The sequence below is a fragment of the Apteryx rowi genome, unplaced genomic scaffold (genome assembly GCF_003343035.1).
Source record: "Apteryx rowi isolate R43461 unplaced genomic scaffold, aptRow1 scaffold_315, whole genome shotgun sequence".
Classification (NCBI taxonomy): domain Eukaryota; kingdom Metazoa; phylum Chordata; class Aves; order Apterygiformes; family Apterygidae; genus Apteryx; species Apteryx rowi.
Genome location: NW_020449586.1, coordinates 236,818 through 249,793, shown reverse-complemented (window position 1 = coordinate 249,793; position 12,976 = coordinate 236,818). Strand labels below are relative to the sequence as shown.

General features: G+C 58.0%; 1 protein-coding gene across 1 annotated transcript in view; it reads right to left on the bottom strand.

Annotated features, from left to right (window-relative positions):
- Positions 1-4,392: 4,392 nt before the first annotated feature.
- The window catches only part of VAX2 (ventral anterior homeobox 2), a gene marked incomplete at its 5' end in the record, with an annotated part of 16,770 nt that continues 8,186 nt past the window's right edge, over positions 4,393-12,976 (bottom strand). The window contains one exon of the mRNA XM_026070606.1: positions 4,393-4,875. Coding sequence (XP_025926391.1) covers positions 4,393-4,875 — 483 coding nt within the window. The remainder of the gene's footprint in view (positions 4,876-12,976) is intronic.

Here is a 12,976-nt window from a genome sequence, read left to right as displayed (position 1 = left end):
AGGGGTGGGGGCAGGAGCAGGGGTGCGGGCAGAGGTAGGGGTGGGGGGCAGGTGGCGGTAGGGGGCTCCGTGCCCCCTCCTGCCGGCCGGGCTGGGGTAGGGGGCAGGGCAGGGGGCAGGCTGGGAGGGGGGCAGGCTGGGGAGGAGAGCAGGGGACGATGGCACCCAAAATACTTCCCTTCAAAGCCACCCTGAAGCCAGAAGGGCTGCTGATACGGTGCGGCAGGGAGGCAGCTCTGCCGCGGGGTGCCGGGGGCGGCACGGCTCCCGAAAGCGAGGCGAGAGGAGGCAGCCAGGAGGCAGGACATAACTTTTATTCACCAGAAGAAACCATGAGAAATCACATCATTCATTAAAGTTTTACATACGGTATTTTTGGTATTTTCCCCCTACCCCCCCCCCAATTTTACAAGTCAAGTTGTATTTCTGGGAGGCGGCRCAGGAGCTGCCCCACCGGCCCGGCCGAATCCCCTCCCGGGAAAGGCCCGAAGCCGATCCGTGGGGATGTTTGTTCTGAAAGAAGAGACTTCAGAGAAGCAGCAGCTTTGGGTCAGATTTTGGGGGGGGGTTCTGCAAAAGTAGCATTTGAGCTTAAKTTGTGGCAAGCGTTTGCCATCTCGTTCCGCCGCCTCTCCTTTCCCGCTGCTGGGCGACGGGAGGGAGGGAAGCGGGAGGAGAAACCCTGCGACGCCTCCAGCTTTGGGGGCTCTTTTGCAAACAAATCTGGCCCTTTCTTTCCCAGGAAYGACCCCGAATCTCTCCCACCCTTGAAGGGTGTGGGGAGATCAYTTCCCCTTTGCCAAACTGGATCCAAGTTTCCTCCCACGGGAGACTGAGCTGGGAGAAACGGGGCTTGGATATCCTCGGATACCCAGCTTGTCCCGGCTGGATCCCGGGCTCTCATGGGASGTGGCTGCTTCAGGGAAAGAGGAGAAACCAAAGCCAGACAAGAGCTCGGGGAGGGATTTACAGCGAATCCTACCTGTCGGCAGGTTTTTCCCTGTCTGCAAGTACAAGAAAAGAGTTTCCCTGGAGCGGGAYGGTTCGCTGTGGCTTCCCATGGTTTTGCCGCTCTTGCCCAACGCAGATCACAGCCGCTTCCCGGGGGATACGGCCACCCGGGAACTGCGTCAGCTCGCTGCACACTCTGCACGTCGCTGTTTCCTTTCTTTCAGTAAGAAGTTTGCAGACCAGGGAGGGTGGAGAACGGCAATATAAATATAAATTAAGTGAGGAAGGGAAGGGAGTGGACTTCTGTCCTGTCAGAATCCAAAACCGCAGTCAAAAATGTCATCACAACGTCAAACCTTGCAGCTCGTGCTTGTGGAGATGGGGTTGGGGGAAGAGCGAGGACGGAGGGAGGAGCAGGAGCGCGAACGCTTCCCTACCGGTTCCCCACATCCTGGGGATTCTTGCGAATATCACCTTTAGGGAAACACAGGGCAGCAAGCCCGTCGCCGGCCTCTGCAGCCTTGGGCAAACCCCGCGTCCTGCCTCAGTTTCCCCGCCTGCGGCGTGGGGCCAGCGATGCCTCCTGAGCTCAGCAGAGCCGTGCGAGACAYGGCCGCTCGCTCCCATAAAGTGCTCCAGAAGTGATACGATCGATAAATAACTATTTCATAGAAACACTTGATTTAAAGGAAAAGAAGACAAAAAAAAATCACCGAAACCTTTTTATAAAATCATTTATTTTAAATATTTCCCTGCAAAACAGTGGGAGGGGCTGAGCGCCCTGGCTGAGGGCTGTGTCCTCCTTCAGAGGCTGGTGCACAGGGAGAAGCAGCAGTCCGCGGCGGGGAGCGGCGCTCGGGCTCCCTGCACATGCACGTGCAAACCCGACTCAGCCGCGGGGTTTGGAAACCCCACAGCTGACCCCAGTATTGCGCAGCGGTAATTAATATTACTGTCATTACTATGCTCCGAGCCACAGAGCAGCGGGGAGGCGGCAGGAGCCACCGGCCCCTTTGCAGAAAGCCGGCAGAGATCCGCTTTACCCCGGGGCTGGGCCTTTCCRGGAGGTTTCTTGTATTACTTTCATTTTCTTCCTCCCCATCTTCCCAAAATAACATATTTGTTCCGAGAAAAACAGAATGTGAGGATCTTTTAAAGCCGGTTTTCCTTCCACGCTTGCAAGCCTGACTCTGGTTCCAGCTTTCATTTTTCCTCCTTTTTCCCTTTCCCCCAGGGCTTTTTCCCGGCAGCGGCGCTACTGCACACCCCTGCCACCGCATCGCACTGGAGCGATGCTCCCCGCGCCGCCGGGCTGCCCCRGGCCCAGGGCATTGCACACGGGGGCTTGCTGAGAGATGACGTGCCCTGGTGCCTGCGCTCTGCGTCCTCTCCTTCCCCCACCACCTGCAGCCTGGTCCCCACCAGGCCAGGAGGTCCCCGTGCTCCGGTTTGGCCCCTTCCTGCTAGGTCTGCAGTTTGGGCGCGCGTCGGGGAGGAAGAGCCTCTCGGCAGCACCGGGGAGCTCCCAGAGCTGGGAGGTAGCTCAGGGCATCACCCCTGGTCCTGCCGAGGCGATGGCACCGCGGGGCATCCCGCCAAGGCGGCACCACCAAAGGATATCCCAGCAAGGCGATGGCACTGCAGGGCATCCCGCTAAGGTGATGCTACCGCTGGGTGTCCCACTAAGGTGATGCTACCGCTGGGTGTCCCGCCAAGGTGACACCGCCGCAGGGTATCCCACCAAGGCAATGCCACCGCAGGGTGTCCTACCAAGACAACATCACCACAGAGTGTCCTACCAAGGTGACACCACTGCAGAGCGTTCTGCCCAAGTGACGCTACCAGAGCATCCTGCCCAGGTGACGCTCACACCGCATGGGGGCCAGGCACTGCCTGGAGCAGACCCCCCCCCCCCCGCAGATCCTAGAGGGGCCCCGTGCTGCCCCTCTCCCCAAGGACATGCAATGCCCCCCCTGTGCACTGCCCGTGGGGCTCCAAGCCCACCTTCAGCCTTGCAGGACTCGCTCCCCCAGAGACCCCCTGGCCGTCCACAAGCCATGTCCTGCACAAGAGCCGCCCAGCCCAGCACGCCTAAGGCTGAATGCCGCCCACCAGAAAGCCACCAGAAAGCTGTGGCTTTGGTCACACTCTGGGTTCAGGTCTCCCTTACAGTGGGAATAGCAGCAGAACAGCACCTGGGACTGCCCGAGGGTCTTTGGAGCCTGATCCTGCCATCGAAGTCACCGGTGCTCAGCACCTCACAGGATTAAACCCTGGATCTGCAAGGGGGAGGAAGCAAGAGGAGCACCGCTGCTAGGCCAGCGCAAGAGGAGCATTGCTGCTAGGCCAGCGCTCGGGGTGGGATTCGCTTTGGTGCTAGGTCTGATGGCACCTGGACGGTGCTGGTGTGCGAAGAGCTCACACGTCCGCACCCCCTCAGTGGGGTTTCCCTGCTGGGGGGGGGGCAGGAGGACAGCTTGGCCCCAGCTCTCCATGAGGAGGAGGTGCCCACAGAAGAAGGAGGCTGAAGGCTCCTCCAGCATCAGCAAAGGCTTCGTCAGGGCTTGGACAGCCCAGCCTGAGCAGTCCCTCGCTGGGCAGCGCAGTCTAGAGAGGTGGGGTGAGGACGGGAGATGTTCCCCATCACTCCCTGCAGTCACCTGGGTTTTATAAACTCAGCCCAAAAAGGTGGCAGAAGCTGCTGGTGGGGGGGGGGGGGGCTGAAAAGACCATCAGCACCACCACCACCAACGCACGGACTTTCTTACGCTTTTGTCTCCCCTGCCCCAGGCTGGTGGTCCAGGGGGACCACGCAGCCCATGGGAGTCCTAGCAGATGGGACCTGGACCCTTTTGCCACCGGGATGCTCCGAAACCCCCTCAGCCGAAACACAAAGCCTTTCGCGGGGGTGGGGGGGAACTGAGGCCCAGCGTCACGACTTGCCCGAGGCCACCGCAGCGGGGAGCGGCCGGGATGCAGATCCCGCTCCTGCCCTGCGCACCTCACCCTGCCCCGGACCGCACGGCTCCGGGCCCAGCATCGGCTTACGARCACTGAACGGGCGATACCTGGGAAGGGGAAAGCCGGCCCCTCGGCGATCCGGCGGGGTCGGAGCGGGGAGCGCCGGCAGCGGCGGCCCCGGGACGCCCGGGGAAGCCAGGTCCAGCGGCAGGCGCGGCCGGAGGACGGAAGGGATGCYGTCCGCAGCCGCGCTCTCGTCTCCGCGCAAGGAAGCCCAGGTGCACGTGCACAAGCGTGTGCACACGGACAGGCGCACGCACCCGCGCTCCCGTCACCTGGGCACTCGGTAAAACAGTCTCTGCGGCTGCGCTTGCAAAATAACCCCCCCCCCCCACGAAGGGCAGGGAGTGCGTGTGTGCACGGGAGAGAGGGAGGGAGCGGGGGGCGGGGGCAGCATCTCTTTTGACACTCGTTTTTAATTTAAGGGCTCGGCTTCTTGCTGGGTAGAGAACCGTCTTTCCTTTCCAGGCGCGCGTACGGCTCGAAAGCGGAGGCGCCCAGTCCGTAGCCGCCGGGTGACTCGTGCAGGCTGCCCAGGAGCGGCCCGCCGAAGCACAGCGGGGCGGCGGGCAGCCGGGGCGAGGAGGACGAGGCCAGCGACGGGACCTGCAGGCTGAAGGCTCCCGGCCCGGGGGGGCTGCCACCGCCACCGCCGACGAGACCAGGGGAGGTGGTGCCCGGCGCGGCTAAGCCGGCTCCTTTCCCAGCGGGACTCCCAACGGGATTCGCGCTCGGAGAGAGGAGGTTGGGAGGGGCCGGGACGGATAAAAGTCTGCCTTGCTCCAGGAGCCGGAGGATGTTACAGGTGGCGAAGGATTCGGAGGTGGAGGTGGAGCGTTTCTCAGAGTCCCTGCTCTGGTCCTTCTTCTGCTTGGTGCGCCGGTTCTGGAACCAGACCTTGACCTGGGGCAGGGAAAGCGGGGGCGAGGAGGAGCAGCGGGACAGGGCAGGAGGGAAAGACAGGCGTGGACGGAAAGAGAGCACAACAGGGGATTAGCGAAAGAGAAACAAGAACCAGGAGAGAGCGAGAGATATAAGAGAGAGAGAGAGAGAGAGAGAGACGTATTAAAATAAACGCCCATGTGCAGACCCATCCACTGCCACATGACTACGGAGATGCCATTCCCGCTGCTGCTTCCAAGGAAGCAGCCCCTTTCTGGAAGGGCAGAAGCTGCCCCTGGGGTCTCAGGCAGCGGGGCTGCGGGAGGGCCGGGGCGAGGGAGATGCCCCAGGGCCCGTTCTCCTAACCTGCGCTGGTCCCGGGGTCCCACCACCAGCCGAGGGATGGCTGGGCTCCCCTTAGCCGCCTGGCAGCGTGCGGAAAAACAGGAAGGGACCCAGGAGCCCGAGCCGTCCCGTTGCTGCGCGGATCRGCTCCTGCGCTGGTGAACGCTCTCCTGGGCGGGCTGCTCTATGGGACGTGCTAGATTTCCCTCTGCGAGTGGTCCTTAAATGAAGATTTTGTCTCCTCCTAGGAGCCCTTCCCTTGCTGGCCCACGACACAGGGCAGCTGGGGGGTCCCTGACCTTGCCGTTGCGCAGGSGGACACTTTGGGGGACTGCACAGTCTCTGCTGACCCTGAAATCTCTCGAGACATAGAGCAGCTTCGCAGGTCCAGACCCACCGGGGGAGACATCCCCAAGCTCCATCTGCCTCTAGCCCAACCAAGGAGCAAGGAGGGGCCACCGTGGGACCCCCCCCCCACTCCAAAACTGGAGACTCCGAATCAGCCAGGTGAGACGTCTTCCCCGTCTCCAGCCGTGCATCCCCCCCCCGAGGCACGTGTGTGGGGCTGACGTAGGACTCGGTGTCCAACCTAGGGCTGCCTCTGGCATCCCCTAACCTCTCCTCCCCGAGCCTAGGAGGCCAGGAAGACACTTCTGTCCCTCCCTGGAAGAACAGAGGGGTAGGAGAGACAGAGAGAGAGATGCAAGGGACAGAGAGACGGGCAGAGAGACGGACGGTAGGGGAAGGACACGAATGGGAAGATACTCCGATTAGACTGGTGGCAGAAGGGGGTGGCGCACGCACGGATGAAGAGCCAAGCGCCAGGTCTTGAATGTATGAGTAAATCCCAGTGCATCAACACAAGCCTTGCCCCCGTTCGCGCCGAGGCCAGCGGGGTCTCTAACTCATGCAAGTCATTGAAAAAAACCATTCCAGCAGGACGGACAGTCAGTCGCTGACACAGCCCTGGCGCATCCCCCAGCACAATAGACCCACAGTACAGAGCTAATGGACCGTGGGGGTGGAGGAGGTCTCAGCCCCCCCGGCCCCTTTCCGGCGTCATAAGAGGAGGGGTGTCCCCACAGCTCCTCCACGACCCAGCCTGATGGGCTGGGAGACTCCTAGAAACACAGGGCTGGAAGGGATCGCCCCGCCGCTGAGTTTCTGCATCCGGATGTTTCTGYGTCAAGTTCGCTCACCGCGAAAGAGGACCGTTTTGTACCTTCAGACAAGCCCACGGCCTTCAGCATGAGCAACCAAGCAGYCCCCAAAGTGGACCATGCCCTAGGAGAGAGCAGAAGGATGCCAGGACACCTCTTAGGCAGAGCGCAGCTGCCGGGAAACACCCGAATCATCCGATTCGCTGTGCATTTTTCTAGGGTTGGGGAGACGCCGGGACCACGGKGCTGAGCTGACATCCCCCATCCAAAGAGGATGCGGAAAGCAAGAAGTGGAGGGCTGGGGAGAAGCTGTTCCCCAACCAGCACACTGTTTGCTGCTCCCCATCACCCAAACCGCTCCCAGAGAAGGCCCTGGTCCCTGCACCATGCCCCCCCCGCACCGCCGCAGCCCCCCCGGGGCTAGGGGCAGCACGGCCCGGTGAGCTGCTTTGGGGTTTCACCGGCTCCGTCTCCCACCGACCCATCTCACGCGGACAGCAGGACTGACGGGGACTCGCACAGAGCCACACCACCCTGTGCCGTTACCCAGCTCTTAACGAAGGCTCCATGCAGAAATACGCTCTTTATTCGAAAAAAAGTTGCCCCCCCGCCCCAGGCTAGCCCCATCCACGCAACCCTACAAGAACATCAGCTCAAAAAAACCCTTAACATGCTAATATCTTTGAGGAATAGGAATTTTTCCCAGCGGCAGAAGGATGGCGCTTCCCCAGCCTCGCTTGTCTTTGCCCCTTATGTTACGCACTCAGACTGATTCACCACCGCTCTGTTATCCATGAAGATGGCAAGACGGAGCAATGCAGCTACAGGCACCTACCGACCGGCACCATCTGCCCCGGATTTTTGGACAGCCTAAAGCCAAGGGATTTCAACGGGGACGCTTGCACGCCCTCGGTGCCTCACCCAGGACAGCAGCACACTGCCGTTCCAAGGAAATCGTTGCCGACGTAGCAAAACGAGGGGCGGCGAATTCAAAAGTCAAAATCTGCGAGATTAAATTATTGGTCTGGAAGTGAGCAGAGTCCACTGCTTGGCTAAAAACTGCTCTAAAARTACATCTCCTACTTCTGCCAGAAATCAGCTGGGCTCTGCCTCTGACCTGGGCTAGCTGGGAATCTGCTCTCGTGGTCCTCTGCCTGGATGTGTCCCCGGGGTGCACAAGGCTCTGCACCCATGGTCAGGCCCCAAACCTGCACTTCTGTGACCCTTCTTTTAGAAAACGCTTGCCAGCAGGCTGCACAGCCTGGGCTGTGGGAGAGCTGCTGGCCGCCGACAGCCTGAGCCCGGCTGGTTTTCGCTGCTGCCGCTCGGGGCGGACGCAGCCTCAGCRGGCTGCAGACCCACGTCCAGGCAAGGGTCTTCACAGGCCCACGCAGCGTGTAGCAGCCAAGAACGGGGGAATAAAGAGCAGACMAGGGACGAGAACATCCTAATCTGGTCTGGTTTTGCACAGGGACCTCTGACTTTACCCRCCAAAGCTGGTCCCTAAATGGGCAATGCAGCAACTCACTAGGGGAAAACATTTGCTTCCCCCAGCAGGTCAAGTCTGAGCTTCRTCGTATAAACGAGGCCTGAGTTCCTGCAAAAGGTAGCGGTCATCTGTTCTTCAGAGCTACAGGGAYGGGACACGAGGTGATGAGCTCAAATTGCAGCAAAGGAGATGAGATGAAATGCAGATAGAGGTATATCGCTGGCCAGGACCGGGTGTTAGCGCTGGAGCAGTGTTCCCACCCTCCCAGGTCTTTCAGACCAAGCTCAACAGACACCGGTCAGGAAGGCACAAGCGGTTTTTCCTCCTGCCTTCATGTCCCACCCCAAAGCTTTCCACTGGTCCCCAAAAAGGCAGGAGCCTCAGGATGGGCACAGTTTCACATGGGGAGCCAAAAAAACTCAAGCAAACAGGGATACACATTCCTCCTAAAGTTGTAAAAGTGGCATTTACTGAGGTTCAGATGCTGCCTGGAGTCTGACACCATCCTTAGAGAAGTCCTTGCTCTGGTCCTTGCTCTGATGGGGCATCTGTGCAGACACCAACTTGAGATGATGCTCAGGGGATGTGTCCTCCAAAGTCAGATGTCAGTAGCTTGCCATATTCACTTACTTTAGAGCCAGCTACCCGAGCAGAGGCACAACCCCGTTACGGTATGTCCGAGAAGGGCGAGAAGAGCCATCAGAGATCAGAGCCAGCAAGTGTGCCACCCTCCTTGACGAGAGGTTTGCCTGGGAGAAGCACACGCACCTGCCAACCCTTTCAGGGTTCACCGGAAAAATGGCAGGACGAGATCAGCTGGGCTCCCCCGAGGCACCCACCGATCCCGGGGAGCGCAGACCCTGCAGTGCCCCTTCCATGGATTAATTAGCTCTGCCTTAAGGAGCTCATTGGGTTCTTCGCTCCCACTGCTCCTGCTGGGAGCCTGTCCCAGGACCAACCGCTTCCAGGCAGCAGATGCCTCCTCATCCCCAGCCTGAATATATTCTTGTCTCACTCCACTTTTGCCAGGGTTGTCTGATGCTATTGATAATGATTGTACCCCCATTTTTAGTTTATAGATCAGAAACTTCCCATGGATCTCTTTCCAGACCTTTCTTCCAGTGTCCTAACTGAGCTCTTGTATGAGGTTCACCCTTCCCCAACACACCTCTGCGGGTCTTCTCTGAGCCCATCGCCCCTGAACACCACGGCCCAAGCTGAACATGCTATGTTAGATAAGGTTTCCTCACACTTCGTAGACTGACATGAGCTCTCCCCTATCTGTGCTGATGACAAATCAGATGAGCAGGATCACATTTGCCTTCGTGGCTAAAGTTCACGTTCCGGTTGTCATTAATTAGTAGATCCATGTCCTTTTCACCCTCCATTATGCCCAAGCACTCGGTTTCTATCATTGGAAACGTAAATAAGCTCAGCCAGATATGTTCCCTGACAACTCCATGAGTAATTTCCCTCCAGCTCCTGATTCTTCGTCTTTCAGCAATATCCTTCACCATTTCCCCTCTATTACAATTCATCCTCCGTACTGCAAATTCTCTAGTCATCTTTTGCTTCATTTTCATTCATAAAACTCACTGTGCTGCTGGCTGGAGAGATTTTAGGAAGCCAAGTATGTGAGTTAAGGTCTCCTGGTAGCATAAACAAGCTTTTTGTTTGCTTGCTTCCTATTAGTAACTTCTTTTGATAAACTTTGCAGTCCTGTGCTTTGCTTGCATGAAGCATTTATCTTGTAACTTTGCCTTGCTGTAAGCATCACCTCCTGGCATATGGCCTCTCCTAAGATGGTCTGTCTCCTCTGGGGGCACTGAACCACCRTATCGAGAAAATTCACTTGTTTTTAAAGACCCTGTGATCCCAGCAAGAGGCAGGCAGCCCTCCCGAGCTAAAGCACACAGCTTGGCAAGCATGGCTGAGGGTAAATCGTCATGCAATAGCAGATGAGTGACAGGCACCTATAGGAGGTCTTTTCTATACCTTTACCAACAGTGTGGAAGAGGAGTATAAGCYCATGGTTTGTAAAATTTGAAGACAGTTGCTGGAATAGGAAAGTGGAAAAACCTGATGGCGATGGGTCAGCGAAACTGAGACTTGGATTGCACAGACAAATAACATGCATTTGAATGTGACCGAATACGAGAGCATGTGAGGTCTTGCATCCGCCAGAAAAGGCAGGTGACTCAGAGGATGGGGAGGAGGCAAGCTATGTGGGGGAGATGTCTCTGAAAGCCCTAGGAGACATGACATGCGAGAAACCTGGCAAGAGCTCGCAGTTTGATGCTAAAGCTATGAGGATAAGCACGATCTACAGGTTTATAAATCCATATGGGYGCATAAACAAGGAGTCCTGGTGCTGGATATTCATGATATCAAATACTGTGACCAGGTCTAGCATCCACTTTCCTGTAAGGACAGTGACCAGCTGGAAAGAACTTGGGATAAAACCCCTCATGTGTTTTTGGATCTGGAAATTCTGCTTTTCTCAGTCTCTGCCGCATGAAAGGAGATTGCTAATAGCAGGGGACCTCTCATCAGAGCAGGCAAGGCAGGACATGATCCCTGGGCTGAAGCTAGGCAGACTCAAATGGGAAAGAAAGTGCCTGTTGATCACGTGGAGGAGCATTGCCCAGAGGATCACCATTCCTGAGGAAGAGGCGTGCTCGCCATCGCATTAAGCTGTTCAGTTAGCATGGGAAGTTTTACAGAAAGAGATGCCCTGGCAAAAAGTCAGATGAGCTGATCAGAATGGTCTATCTGCCTTTCAAGTCCATTACAGTCCTTCAGAATGCATTAAAAAACACCAGCAACGTGTCACTGACCACCCATAGCTGCAGGCCCCAGGCACCCTATTTTTGCGCCCCCTCCATGCAAGCTTTTCTTTCTACCCATTTCTTCCATCACATCAGAAACTGAAGATGTGCAAACTTTGGAGCAAGGTCCATCTCTTCCTTACTGGTGGAGATGTTCCTCCAGGAATGCACACAAGAGACAGCTGACAAACCCACCGTTACTGATCTGATCTGTACCACATTCCTCCATGGTCCTGGGCTGAGTTTGGAGGTCCAACCCAGGACCTCCTGAGGTTTGAATTGTGACTTTCCCRTAACAAGCTCATATCCCATTAATCAGACATCCCTGACTGGCTGAGAACCATGACCCCTCGCTTTAACCAGCCTCTGCCTGGAGATCTCTGGGCACCACCACGAAAAAACGCCAAATCACGACCAGAACGTAAAATTGGRCTGTCATCAAAAATGGTATCAGAAGGGCCTCTGAGAAACCGTCTAGTCCGTCCCCCTCCCCAGGGCTGGACTGGTTTTGCATCTCCCCGATAGATGTTTGTCCATCYGTTGTCAGGCTAACGCCAAAGCAGTAACTGCTATCTGTATTTTATCCCTCTTCAGCCTGCTCACTCCAAACCTCATTCCAGGATCACAGGCAAGGCAATCCAGCATTTGGAGCTGGAAGCGGCACCTGACTGGCGTTGACCAAGAGCGGGGGCCTGCTGCGAGCCCTGACMCTTCCGACTGGCGTTTGCTGGCTTGCTTCTTTGCACGTCCGCTTGGCTTCCTCCCCGGCTCTGAGAGCAGTCCATGGGGGTAAGGACATGCATAGGTAAGGACACGAGGACGGCCGTAGCGGATCAGCCTGTGGATCCCTCTGGCTCTCCGAGAGGGACGTTTGACCCTCAGGAGAAGAGGGTGAAGGCAGGCTGCTGTGGGGTGATACATCCCCTCCTAAACCCTCCCGGTTTCCAGCACTCAGCGCGTTGGAAACATCAGAGCAGCCAGGGCTCTGCATTCGGTAACCCCGAGGATCCGTCCTCTCCTCGAGGAATTCGCCTGGTGCCATTCCGAGGTCCCGTTCGGGAACAGAGCCCGTCCCTAACGGCGAGGTAACGACAGTCTTTAAGAGCTGACAAACCGCAGCATCGCGGGGAGGTCCCGGCGAGGCCACCCGGCCCCGCTGCCGCACCGCGGCACCACCTGCCTCGCCGAACCCTTCCCGCCTACGCGCCCGTCCAGCCCGGCTCTCTCGGCCTCCGGCAATGCCGTCTCCTCCCCCCACCTCAAATGCCAGGGCTGCAAAGCCTTTCCTATCGAACGGTCTTGTCCTCGTGCTTCACCCGAGTCCTGCTGCCGCGGTGCACCGTGTCCCGGCCGTTCCCTCGGGCGAGAGGGAGGACGGCTGCTTCCCTTCCCCTCTACAGCAAAACYGCTGCTGCTCTCAACGCCGGTCTCCTGTCCTCCCTCTGCCTGCCCGTCTCGAGGCCGGGCTGAACAGCTCCAGGCCTTCAAGTCGCTCCTCAAATGTCACGTTAGCTACATCTGCGACCGCTTCCCTGGCTCTCCGCTCGATAGGAAAGCAGGGGAGCAGCGTGTTTGGTGTCACCGGCTCCCGTTGCAAAGAGAAAACAATTCAAAATGTCACCGAGCGTCTGAAATTTTTCCAGCTCCGCTATGGGGATGTTCTGCAAAGACACCGGCTGTCCATCCATCCGGCTGTCTGCCGACAGCGGGACAGGCACTGCCGAGCCAGCCTCCCCACGAGCTCGGAGTGCCCAGCAGGACTCAAACGTCTGCGTTTTGAGGCGAGAACCCGCCTGGTTTTGTGAATGTTCACCGCAAGGGATTGCACCCTCCGCCAGCACGTGCCATCCTGTACTGACCATCTTAAAACATTTAACGAACTGCAAATTCCCCCGACCCGCTTCTCCACCCAGGCAGCAGGGGAAGCAGCCCCAAGGGCACTCGGACCACCGTGATTAGGAGTGCGGGCCAGCAAAACCACCGCCGGGTTGCTGCTTCCAGCAACCTCCTTTTCCAAGTCCTCTCCGGGGAACCGACGTTCTCTGCTAAGAGCCGCTGCTTTTTTGGGCGCTGCCCCTCCTCGTCTGCACCCGCGTGTGTGCACACATGCACTCGGGCCCTTGCACTCTCCTGCAGGCAAACACATTCCCACGCGGTTTGTGTGCTCTCACGTGCACCACCACGTGTGCGCTCACAGGAGTGCATATGTGTGCACACATCCGTCCCCCCCCCGAAATAGCTGCATCTATTCCAGCAGCACAGGAGTGCATATGTGTGCACATGTCCGTCCCCCCCCGAAA